Source organism: Aotus nancymaae, unplaced genomic scaffold (assembly GCF_030222135.1).
Source record: "Aotus nancymaae isolate 86718 unplaced genomic scaffold, 86718_ANA_hifiasm-v0.15.2.pri h1tg000048l, whole genome shotgun sequence".
NCBI lineage: Eukaryota > Metazoa > Chordata > Mammalia > Primates > Aotidae > Aotus > Aotus nancymaae.
In genome coordinates, this window is record NW_026988462.1 from 1,671,552 (window position 1) to 1,684,069 (window position 12,518).

The following is a 12,518-nucleotide window of genomic DNA, read 5'->3' on the forward strand; positions in this document are numbered from 1 at the left end:
CCGTACCCTCTCCACCCATCCAAATTCCACCCATCCTTCTACTTCCTGAAATCTTTTTTAGCAGCATCAGGCCACACCAGTGGCTCTCTCCTCAGATTTTTACTGCCATGGGTGCTTCAGTAAGTATTTCATTGTTCTTAGATGTTCACCTGTTTCAAGTACAACCGCCTGAGCTCCCTGAAGTTGACCACAAACTTGCGGAGGGAAAGGACATGTTCTTCACCTCTTTTGTGCCCATATAGAAGCCACCAGTATTGGTCAGAGAGCTTCCCAAGCAGTCCAGCTGTGCCCCCAGAGCCACATGAGAAGCACATGGCAGGGGTGGCAGCAAGCACCTGCCATATGGCAAGATGGACTATGGCATAAGCAGGCATGAGAAATTTAAAGGAATACACTGAAACAAAACTTGAGTGTTATTTTGAAATACCTGAAATGATAACGTGTAACATACAGCAGTTAGTAACTGAAAACAATGACTTTCTGACTAAAAAAACTCTAGATTCTATGAAAAGCATCTGAAAATCAAGTTTTAAAACAAATAACAGCCGTATTTTAAATGCAGTAACACAGTATGAGATTGCCTACAATAAAAGAGACAGGAGCAAACAACAAAAATATGTATCTGAAACATATGGAAGAAGATGGAAGCCAAGAGTTTTAACTTTGGGTTAGAAACCTAATTAAACCTGAAGCCTGGCACTGAGTTTCCTGCCAGCTAAAGTGAAAAGGGGGGAAAAAAATCACCAAGAAGCTCTCATGTTGGGAGGTATATGAGTGAGGGATCAGGAACAGAGACCTCGGAGTCAGACACAGCTGGTCCCACTCCCAGATCCCCATCAACAGCTGCATGCCCATGGACAAGCAAGCACTTCCCTGAGCCTCCAGGGTCAGAGGGAAAACCTGCATCTCTCTAGGAGCTGGCTGGGCATAAATGAGATAACGTATACTGAGTACTTACTATGGGGCTGGCACAATAAATGGTGGTGGTCTTCTTACTGATAAAGAGTGAAACATGATAATTCTGCAAGAGAGACAGGACCTAAGCTCTGTAAGAAAAAGGACTGGGGGCTATCTTTCTCACACCTGGGTTCACAATGTCCAGCCCTGGGCCTCGCATATAATAAGCACTAAGTGCTTATTTGTTGGAAAGTAAGTGAAAACAAACTTTTCCCCTGGTATTGCATTCTAATACAACTGCACCATGCACAGTACTCGTGCATGCAAACAAACACAGTGGATAATTTCTAGAGATGGTTTAACAAAACAGTTCACTACATGGTGATTTTACTCATGTGAGTAAAATTGAGACACAGTTTGGTGAAGTTCAGCAGGAGGCTAAGTGCCGAGATTTGGGTGTACACATGTGTAGACACTAGAAGAGAACTTAGTAAGCTTAGGAATAAATCAAGAGTTTGCTTTGTGCTGCCCAGCAGATCATTCAATGAAAAAGTCCAGCAAGAACCCATGGACTGGTGTCCTGCTCTGGACTTCAGACCTGTTGTGGGAGACCATTCTATGAAAGTAGAGGAGTCTCGCAGCAGTGGGAACAGCCTTAAAGACCTGTTTCACAGGTGCCTGGTGGAAATACATGCTCCAGTAGGGCAGAGGTTTGGGGTCTGTCTCATTCTGTGAGGCATGGGTACAACCTGGCAGATTCTATAATGTTCCAAGTATCTGGGGTGGGGAAAGACACTGTGAGGAGCTTATGGCAAGGCAGAAAAGGAGAACCATGATGTGGATTCCTGGGGTCCTGGAGTGAGGGTGTGCACACACAGCCAAAAATCTCACATGCATAAACTGCTGCTGCACCACGAAGTGCCTGTCTGTAGACTATAAAGTGAGCATGTGGTCAGTAGTGGAAACCCACCAAGTTACCAGGCCAGGTGGGCTGACAGAAACCCATATTCAGATGGACAAGGGCATCTGGGATCAGCATGAGTGGGGCCGCCGGGCATGAGTGAGCTGCAGAAGCAGGCAAGTCAGACCACCCTGGCAGCCATCTCTGCCGTAGCACAGCCTCTTCCCAGCAAACACCAACTGCCACAGCAGGTGGGCCCCTCATGACCAAGTGACAAAGGGGAAAATAGCCAAATGTGACTCATGGACAGGCTGGCTTAGGACAGGAGTGGCAGCTGAAGGAAATGGCTGCATGATGGCTCGACCTTGAAAGACAGCAATCAGGGGAACCCCCTAAGGGCAGAACCTGGGCAGCACATTCAGATATCAGCTCTGTGTGGAAAGAGAAGTGGCCTAAGGCAATCATACATGTGGATCTTCTGGGCAGGGAAGATGACCTGGTCGGCTGGTCAGGGGACTGGAAGGGAGGGAACGAGGAGGATTCAGCTAAAGGAACAGGATCAGGTGTTGCAGGTAGTGCCCACCATGGGCATCCACTACAGAAAAGGCACCAAATGGAAGATGGGCAGAATGAATGTGGCTCCATTACCAGATACCCCAGTGCTATCACATGAACGGATGGCCATGATGGTGGCATGGGGGTATGTGTGGGTCCCCCTCGTCTAGGCTGACCTATCTCCTGCCACTGTGGAGCATCCAACCTGGCATCCACAGAGACTCTGTGCACCTGATAACCCACGTCTGCAAGCAGAGCAGTCACTCAGCACCAACAGACAGTACTGGGCCCTTTCCAATCTGAGGGGAGCAGTGTTATAGAACACTTGTTCCCCACCCCTTTCCCCTGCCCCAAATTCACACACTGAAGCCCTAACCCTACAATGTGACTGTATTTAAAGGTAGGGCCTTTAGAAAGGTAATTAAGGTTAAATGAGGTCACATGTGTGGGACTTATCCAACAGGACCAGTCCCCATTTTGGGACAACTCAGAAGGGCTCTTTCAGCTCCATACGCTCTGTAAGACCAGTGAGGCTTTTGTTGGAACTGCAGCTGCTTCCTCTGTCCCATCTTGCTGCCTTCGCCAGCCTGCCCTGGTAGACACTGATGCTGACAGTGTTCTCTCATAAACTCCATGTATAAAAATCTTCCTGAGGAGGCCAGTCTGAGAAATGCAACTTCTCTGGTTTGCTCATGAACACAAATTCAAAGTTCTCCAATGGGGAATCTCCTCCCAGGTATTTCAAAGGTCCCTCAGACAACATATTTCCTCCAAATCTGCTCTTCTGATACTGGTGAATTGGAACCATCAGTTATCTATCTACGATTACCTAAGCCAGAAACATCAGAAGCATCCCCTACTTCTTTCTCTCCCTCATAAGCTCTGTGCCTCTACCTCTATACTCAACCACTGCTCAGGTTTTCTGACCTGGATCATTCTGAGTTCTCATACTTTTGAGTTTCTCTGTAGGATCTACCTCCTGCTAAATACAAGGCTTCATCTGTAGCCTGTGTTCTTCTTGGATGTAGTTCTTCTCTTACAGAACTCATTAGTTCTTTGCTTTCAGTTCTCATCCATACATACCTACATATGTAGCTTCCATATTTCCAAGACAGAGATGTCCATCATCCAGCTTTAAATATACCATGGGCATCTTTATGGCATGTTCCAGAGTCATTCAAATTCAAGCACATCTTTAAGAAACAACTTTTGCTTCTCTGTTTCTCTTGTAGACTCTGCCCTGATAAGGTGCCTGCTTCTTCCCACCCTGATATAAACTCTGGGACCTGCATCTCCAATGTGACTCTAATTACCTCAAACCTGATTTCACTTCTCCAAACCACTGTGAGATCTGAAGGCCTACCTCTTGCATCCAATGCTAGTGGGAGACAGAGAGATGGCAGAGATAACTGTATGGTTTACAACTACCCCGGGGTAAAGAAGGTGGAGGCGAGAAATGGGAAGCCCTGTGGGCTGGCTCACAGAAGTGTCCAAGAAAGATCAGGCCTGAGGTTTTAGCCTGACGTGCAGGAACCCTCCTTCCCTCGCTGCCTGTGGTAGACAAGTGTAGTATCAGATTGTCTGGATGCAGCAGTATTTGTAGATAAATGTGCAATAGTTTCTCATTATTCATAGCAAGGTTCAGAAAACACAGCATTATTTTTATCTACTCCTTGGTTGTTCCATTGAAAATCTGCTTACCTCCATATTCTCTTCATTTCAACTAAGGAAAATCAAGAAGTTTTATATTTGTTCTTCACTCCATAGCATATGATTAACATTTTAACAGGAAGACACTGTGGCTTTTACAAGATTATGAAAACAGATAAATAGTACAGCTTGTTAACTAGGTTGGTGTTTCTCTAAGAAGTAATGCTTATCTTATATAGCTGGAACAGGAATGTTCAGTTTGACCAATCTTTCAGCGCAATTTATTTTTTTTTTACCTTTTTAAAAAACTAAGAATAGCCACTAACAGAGATCTACATTCTATTCGGAAACATCAAGATCCACTTGCAAGGCACTGGAATAAAATGTAGTCTCTATCTCACATGCAATCACAGAGGAAAGATTTGCTTGGGCCACTGAAAAATTTCTAAGTTTTTAGTAATTATTAGCACTTTTACCTGCTGCTGTCTCTGTCGCCTCCCTTGTGCAAACTGAGAGAACATCAGCTGCCGATCCAGCAGCTCCATCCTCTGCTGTCTCTGGATGTCCAGCGTGGCTCCCATCCCAATTCTGGCTTCGCTGGTGGGTTCTGAAGAAGAGAAGATGGGTTCAAGTGTCCAAGAAAAGAATTTTGCCATCCAGCTGGGGATGCAGAGCACCTGATGCACTTGGAACATTTTGCTGTCGTAGCACAGACCGGAAACCTAAGAGAAAAAAATCCAGTGTGATCGTTTAAATCTAACATCATTAAAAATATATATACATGACACAAAAATCAGCGGCCTCCAAACACTGTACATGTTATTTTTCTTAGTCATAGCAGTGTTAGGCGATAAGCAAAATCCTCTTCCACACTGCAGAATACTAAGCAGTACAAATCAACACAAAACTGAATTTATTCAGTAAAACAAAATTGTTTTTTATCGAATTAAAAGAGCTAGCAAAATTCTAATCATATAGTATACAAAGTTCTGGTAAAAGATTGTCAGGATACTGTTTTCATTTCTTAAAAGCGGTAAAAGATCTGATTATTGAAACACTTTCACACTATACTGACTCTGTGGTTACTTTTGCTGGCAGATGGCCATCACAGAGACACCAACAGAAAACAATTGCAATGTCTCAGCTGACCCAGTCACGTGACAAATTTATCAGAGAATAAACGCAATCTAAAATCTTGGTTTTTATTTACACAGTGTTTTAATCAGTTTTTCAAGTGCTGATTTTTCTAGATATTTAAAATCTTCACCAATATTAGTTAGCAATGAACCATTCCATTTATAAACAAACCTATTCTTTATCTTGATAGTCATTTATAATGTATGGTTACAGAAGTCTCAAGACTTCCTATGATTTTCTAGCTAAAATGACTAAGGCTATTCCTTTGTTAAAAAAAAAATCTTGATGTGAATTTGATTCTTGGGCCTAGAAGATCAAATTGAACATATTTGACAACTTTTTAATATGAGAAGAGTATACTTCAACGTTTTAATAATAAAATTTAAATTAATGAATCAGGCAAGAATTCTTTGAGACTCTGCTACCTACCATATTCTGGGAACTCAGAATACAGCAGAGAACAAGATAAGCAAGGCCCCATTCTCACAGGGCTTATAGCAGTCCATGTGATGTGAAGAACAGGTAGTAATCAAGTCAACACATACAACTATTTCTGGCAAGTTCTGGGAGGGAAGTAAAGTGACTTGGAGCACAAACCTACTCTGGGGGGTGGTGGGGGACGTCAGGGGAGCCCTTGGAGAAAGTGATACTTGAACGAAGATCTTAAGGATGATGGGGTGCCTGTGACTTGATGAAATGGGGAAGTAACATTTTGGGCAGAGAAAGAGCAGATGCTGCACAGCCCGAGCTTGGGAGTGTCTATTAGATATTTTGGGGGGCTACTGAATGGGCAGGTGGTTATGTAATTCCAGAACTCAAGGAAAAGGTGGAGATAAGGATTTCGGAGTCACTGGATATGATACGGCATTTATAGCAATGGGACTAGAAGAGATAACATGGGGTGTGGGAGACACAGCAGAAGAGAGAACAGGACTAAGGACCAAACCCAGGAGTGCACAAATATTCTGTGTATGGACAGAGTAGGAAATGCAGTAAGGAAATCTAAGAAGGGGCTGCCAGTGAAGAGAAGGAAAATACAGGAGTTTAGTATCACTGAAGCTGAGAAGTGTTTTAAGATAGGGATGGTCAGCTATATCTAATGCAGCTGATAAGTAAGAGAATTAACCACTGGATGTTGCAAATGGAGGTGTTTGATAAACAAGGTGTTTATAAGAACACTTTTGGTACAAAAGACAGACTGTAGTAGGCTGAAGAGTGAATGGTGGACAACTTCTGGTTTCAAATAATTTCTGTGCCTCTTCTCTCAAAAACAGCACAAAGATGACAAAGAAAATGGAAACAGAAACAAACTCCAAGGTCACTGAAACCAGAAACTGTAATCCTGAGCCATGCTAACAAAATGGAAAGCTTACTGAGTGATTACAAACCACTCTGCATATAAGCAGCATTAAGTCCAAATGCCTGCAGAGAGTTCTGTGGGACTCAGACAAGCACAGGGACTAGAGCAAGCTTGTCCGACCTGAGGCCTGCGGGCCACATGTGGCCCAGGACAGCTTTGAATGTGGTCCAACACAATCCATAAACTTTCTTAAAACATTATGAGGTCAGGTGCAGTGGCTCATGCCTGTAATCCCTGCCCTTTGGGAGGCCAAGGTGGGTGGATCACAACGAGGTCTGGAGTTTGAGACCAGCCTGGTCAACATGGTGAAACTCCGTCTCTACTAAAAACACAAAAATTAGCCAGTGTGGTGGCACACGCCTGTAGTCCCAGCTACTCAGGAGGCTGAAGACACAAGAATCGCTTGAACCTGGGAGGTGGAGGTTACAGTGAGTCAAAATCATGCCACTGCACTCCAGCCTGGGTGATAGAGCGAGACTCTGTCTCAAAAAAAAAAAAAAAGTTATGAGATTTTTTTGCTATTTTTTTTTTTTTAAAGCTCGTCAGCTATTGTTAGTGTTAGTGTATATTATGTGAAGCCCAAGATAATTCTTCCAATGTGTCACAGAGGAGTCAAAAGACTGGACACTCCTGGACTAGAGGGTCTAGGCCATGTAGAAGGAGGAGAGAGGTAGAGGGTTACTTAAGTCTGGGTTAGAGGCACCCCAGTTCATCCCCATGCTCCGTGAACCCTTTCTCTCCTCCACAGAGAAAAGGGAAAAGCTCTGCGGGGCATGAACCAAGGAAGGTCTATGTGGGTAGGGAAGGCCCAGGCTTCTGCACAGGCAGACTGCGTGCATTTCATGCAGCTATCAGCATAGGGGTTCCAGAAGACAACAGAGGGAATATGAGGGAAAGGATATTACATTTAAAGAGATAAATAGCTGAGAGTTTTCTAGAATTAATAAAGAATATAAATCCTCAGAATGAAAGTGGAAGAGTCTCTAAAAGGATGATAAAATGAAATTTACATCTAGCCCCACTGTGGTGAAAGGGAATTCTTAAAAGCAACCAGAGACAAAATACAGACTGTTTAGAAAGAAAAAATTAACTCTTAGCAAATAACAGCAAAAAAACAAAACAAAACTATAAGATACTTGGGAATAAATCATATATATATATATATATATATATATGGCCTTAACAGAAAAAAATGAAAAAGGCTAATAAGGGATTACAAAAAAATCCTAGTGATAATAAAGATACCACTTCCATGAATAAGAAGATATAAAACTGTTGATACCAATTTTCATCAAATTAATACATAAATTAAATATCATTCAAAATAAAATCTTAACAGGGTGTTTTGTTGGAATGTAAATGCCAATCCTCAAGTTCATGCCGAATATTTAAGGTTTGCATTTTAAAAATATTATGTTGGCCGGGCGCGGTGGCTCACGCCTGTAATCCCAGCACTTTGGGAGGCCGAGGCGGGTGGATCACGAGGTCAAGAGATCGAGACCATCCTGGTCAACATGGTGAAACCCCGTCTCTACTAAAGGTACAAAAAATTAGCTGGGCACGGTGGCGCGTGCCTGTAATCCCAGCTACTCAGGAAGCTGAGGCAGGAGAATTGCCTGAACCCAGGAGGCGGAGGTTGCGGTGAGCCGAGATCGCGCCATTGCACTCCAGTCTGGGTAACAAGAGCGAAACTCCGTCTCAAAAAATAAAAATAAAAATAAAAATAAAAATAAAAATATTATGTTAAGAGAAATAAGCCAGACCCCAAACCTGAAAACATGATTCCACTTGATTCATCCACTGTGAACGGATGAATCTAAACCACACACTAAACAGTAAAACAATACAGCAAAGTGCAAAGATGATGACTGTGTATGCCAGAAGGGGTCACAGGAGGGAGGGAGAAAGAAGGGGTCACAGGAGGGAGATGGGAAGGAGAAAGAGAGGTGGGAAGGAAGGGAGCACCATGGGCTGCGGGACTGGCCAGGCACGGTCTGCATGGTGGATTATGGGTATATTTGCTTTACAGTGATTTGCCCAGCTTCGTGACAGCTACAGTTTGTGTTGTGTATCACAATAAAAAGAGTTAAAAAACAAAGAAGTAAAAAATCCAGAAAAGCCAAGCAACTTTTAAAGAAGCATAAGTCCTAACAGATTTTAAGACATACTATAAAGTTTGGCTAACTAAAACAGCATGGTCTTTATCTAGAGTTATTTAAATAGACCAAGAGAACAAGAGCCTAGAAATAGGCTCCTCTGTGTAAGGGTACCTGGTATTCAGCAGACATGGGTAGATTGGGAGGAAAGGGGCACACAGGCTACATACAAGGAAGAGACAGAACAGGACCTTCCTGATACCAAACATAAACTTGCAATGGAGTAAGTGCTCAGAGTTCACAAAACTGTAAATCTTTCTGCACAAAATACAGAAGGAATACCTTTTTGGCACTGGGGTGGCAAAATATTTTAAAATAAGAAACATAAGGCACAAACTAGAAAAGAAAACACACATTGGCCTGCTTTACAATGTAAAAGCTATAGTATGCCAAAAGCTACCATCAATGAAGTGGAAACACAAGTAAGAGTGCTGAAGAAGGTCTCAGAATTCATATAGCCAACAAAAGCATCCAGAACATATCAAGAAACCGTAGAAATGTGTAAGAAAAAGATAACCCAGTTTTAAAAGCATATGAAAAGGTAATTTCAGAGAGAAAACTCAAAAGGCTAATAAACTCATGAAAAGATATCTATGTTCACTTGTTTTTAGGGAACTGAAATCTAAAATGAGCAATCTTCAATATCAATCGGTTTTATCTCTCTTTTTTTTTTTTCCATTTTGTGGAGAATGGGGTGTTGCCATGTTGCCCAGGTAAGTCCTGAACTCCTTGGCTCAAGTGATCCTCCTGCCTCTGCCTCCCTAACTACTGGGATTCTGGTGTGAGGTTTTGCTAAGGATGGAAGGAACTGAGAACTCTCACACAGTCCTGAGGGAAGGTGAAGCTATGGTGCCTCTGGGGAGCGATGTGGCAACACCAAGTAGAGCTGATGTGTGCTTTGAGGAACACTCCACTGCAGCCCTGCATGCGGGAGAGAGGAAGCAGAAACAAATCATCCCGAGGAGGGGAACAGCTGCGGAGTGGGGTATTCACACAACACAATACTATACAGCCATCCAGATGAACTCCATGTGCACGTACTGACGGGTTTAAAGTGGAATGAAAAATACACATAAAACGTATCACATGTTATGCTCATCTTCTTGCAAATTTTCAAAAAACAAAATAACAGTCTATGCCATTTGTGGACGCATCTGTCTGCAGTAACTACAGAATCACAGAAAGCAGCCTTTGCTATAGAAGGCTGATGGTGAACGAGGTGGAGGGTGAGGGTGGCATTCTCTGTAACAAATACATATTTTTAATGAAGAGAGATATATGAAATCAGTATGGCAAAAAAAAAAAGTAATGAATTGGAGGCAAGGAAGTAGAAATCCCTTTTCTGAAGATCTGATAGGAAGGAAAACAAAAAATGGGGTGTATATCAGCATAACACTGATTCAGCTGAAGACAGCAAAATGTCATAAACATAACAAAATACTAAAAATATAAGGCAAGTTAGAGCTGTGAGTTCCGAATTAAGTACAAAATTGAACATTTTTATTTTTTGGTCTTAAAGTATCCAACTGTGATTGTAGATTTGTTCATTGCTCCTTTCAGCTGTATTTGGAAGCTGTTCATGTTTGTGGACACTGTTATTAGGCACACAAACACAACTGACCCTCTCATCATAACAAGTCTTCTGCTGTGTTTTTAGTAATACTCATGAAGAAGTCTACTTTGATCTTAATACAGCCATTTCAGCTTTCTTATGCTTACTATCTCCATGATTTATCTTCATCCTTTTAATTTCAGGCTTTTTTTGTGTCTTTGTATTTAAAGTGTGTCTTATAGATAGCACATAGCAATTTTTTTCTTTTAAATTAGTCTGACAATCTCTACCTTTTGACTGGAGTGTTTAGGTATTATTCATACTTAATGTATTTGCTTGAATAGCTGGATTTTGCTATTTGGTTTCTGTCTCATCTGTTTTTTACTCTTGATTCCCCTTTTCCTATGTTCTTTTGTGCTATCAAATATTATTTAGCATTTCAGTTTTTTCTGCTACATATCGCTGTATTTTTCCCCTATTTGCCCTAGAGATTATAGTATGCATTCAAAATTTATCATAATGTATTTAGAGTTAATAATGAATTACTTCAAGTAAAACAGGAGAAGCTTGCAAGAGCCTATAGTAAGTCCTCACTGAACTCACTGATACGTTCTTGGAAACGCCAATTGAAACAAAGTATAATTTTGTCTTCTCAATGCTATAATGAAAAGATGCTGAATGAAATGGTATTATTTGAATGATGTTTTACTTAAAGTTGGAATTGCCAAGAACCTGCTGACAAGGTTAAGTGAAGACTTACTGTAGTTCTATGTAGGGTCTTCCCATCCACAGCAATACTTCTGTCATGTTACACCCATATACCTTAAAAGCTCAACAATACAACGTGGGTGTTTCTGTGTGGTAGCTCATGCCTGTAATCCCAGCACGTTGGGAGGCTGAAGCAGGAGGATCACTTGAAGCCAGGAGTTCAAGACCAGCCTAGGCAACAAGCAAGACCCTCATCTCTACAAAAAAATAAGAATAAATAAAAAAAATTAGCTGGGCATGGTGGTGCATGCCTGTAGTCCCAGATATTGGAAGGCTGATGTGGGAGGATCATTTGAGCCCAGGAGTTCAAGGTTGCCCTGAGCTATGATTGCACTACTGCATCCAGCCTGGGTGACAGAGCAAAAGCCTGTTGCTATTTTTTTTTAAATCATGTTTTTAAAGAAATTAACAAAAATATAATGGACCGGGTGCAGTGGCTCACTCCTGTAATCCCAGTACTTTGGGAAGCTGAGGCAGGCGGATCATGAGGTCATTAGATCGAGACCATCCTGCTTAACATGGTAAAACCCTGTCTCTACTAAAAATACAAAAAATTAGCCGGGCATGGTGGCACACGCCTGTAGTCCCAGCTACTCAGGAGGCTGAGGCAGGAGAATCGCTTGAACACGGCAGGCGGAGGGTGCAGTGAACCAAGATAGCGCCACTGCACTCCAGCCTGGGCAATAGAGCGAAAGAAAAAACAAAAGAAAATGTATAGTTTTGCCTGCATTTAAGGCGTTCACAATTTGACAGAAGCTCTTAGTTTATGGGGGGGAGGTCACAGACTCCCTTAAGAAACTGAGGAAGGTTAAAGATTTTCACTCTCCTGTCCATGCTTGCCACCCCAACCATGACAAATGTGAGTAGACACTCACCAAATTATGTATCCAATTTCAGCAGGACTATTCTGTAAAGAATATGGACATCCCACCCAATAATAAACAAAAAGAGGATTGCAAATTCTGGCAGGAAAATAGGACTTTCGTGCTCATTTGCTTACATTTCTATCCTCTTTATCTAAATGTAAACTCTGAGTGGGGAGGATTTGGGTTGCTTTTGATCACTACTTGGCCTCTATACTTAGAACAGTTCCCAGCACATAGCACTCTAAGTATTTCCTGGGTGAATGGTGAATTAACAAATGCTTGACAAAAATAAATATATTATCTTAGATCCTTTTAAAGGAAATTGGAAAGTTATGCACTTTTTGGTTATAAGTTTATACTTTCACATATGATAAAAGATGGAGAGTTCACTTGTCCATGCCACTGGGACACCAGCATGACCTCAAGTTGTCAAATAAAGTGCTACCACACAATGTTTTAAATTTTCACAAAGGATTACAATTTACAGCGCTTAAAACCATATTCTACAGAAAGATGGGACAAAAATAATTACATTAGATTTCACCTAATTACTGCCAAAAGCTGTGAGAGAACATCAGTTATTATAATACTACCTTACATTTACACATTATTTTCAACTTTAGTTTTCACTATCTCTTCTCTCTCTCTCTTTGTAGAAATCGGTTTCGCCATGTTT

The 12,518-nt window shown here is 41.7% G+C and overlaps 1 protein-coding gene across 3 annotated transcripts in view; it reads right to left on the reverse strand.

Annotated features, from left to right (window-relative positions):
- The window catches only part of UBAC2 (UBA domain containing 2), a 179,416-nt gene that overhangs the window by 39,637 nt on the left and 127,261 nt on the right, over positions 1 to 12,518 (reverse strand). For all 3 annotated transcript variants that reach the window (XM_012440952.2, XM_012440953.3, XM_064362183.1), the window contains one exon: positions 4,480 to 4,725. In XM_012440952.2, coding sequence (XP_012296375.2) covers positions 4,480 to 4,725 — 246 coding nt within the window. The remainder of the gene's footprint in view (positions 1 to 4,479; positions 4,726 to 12,518) is intronic.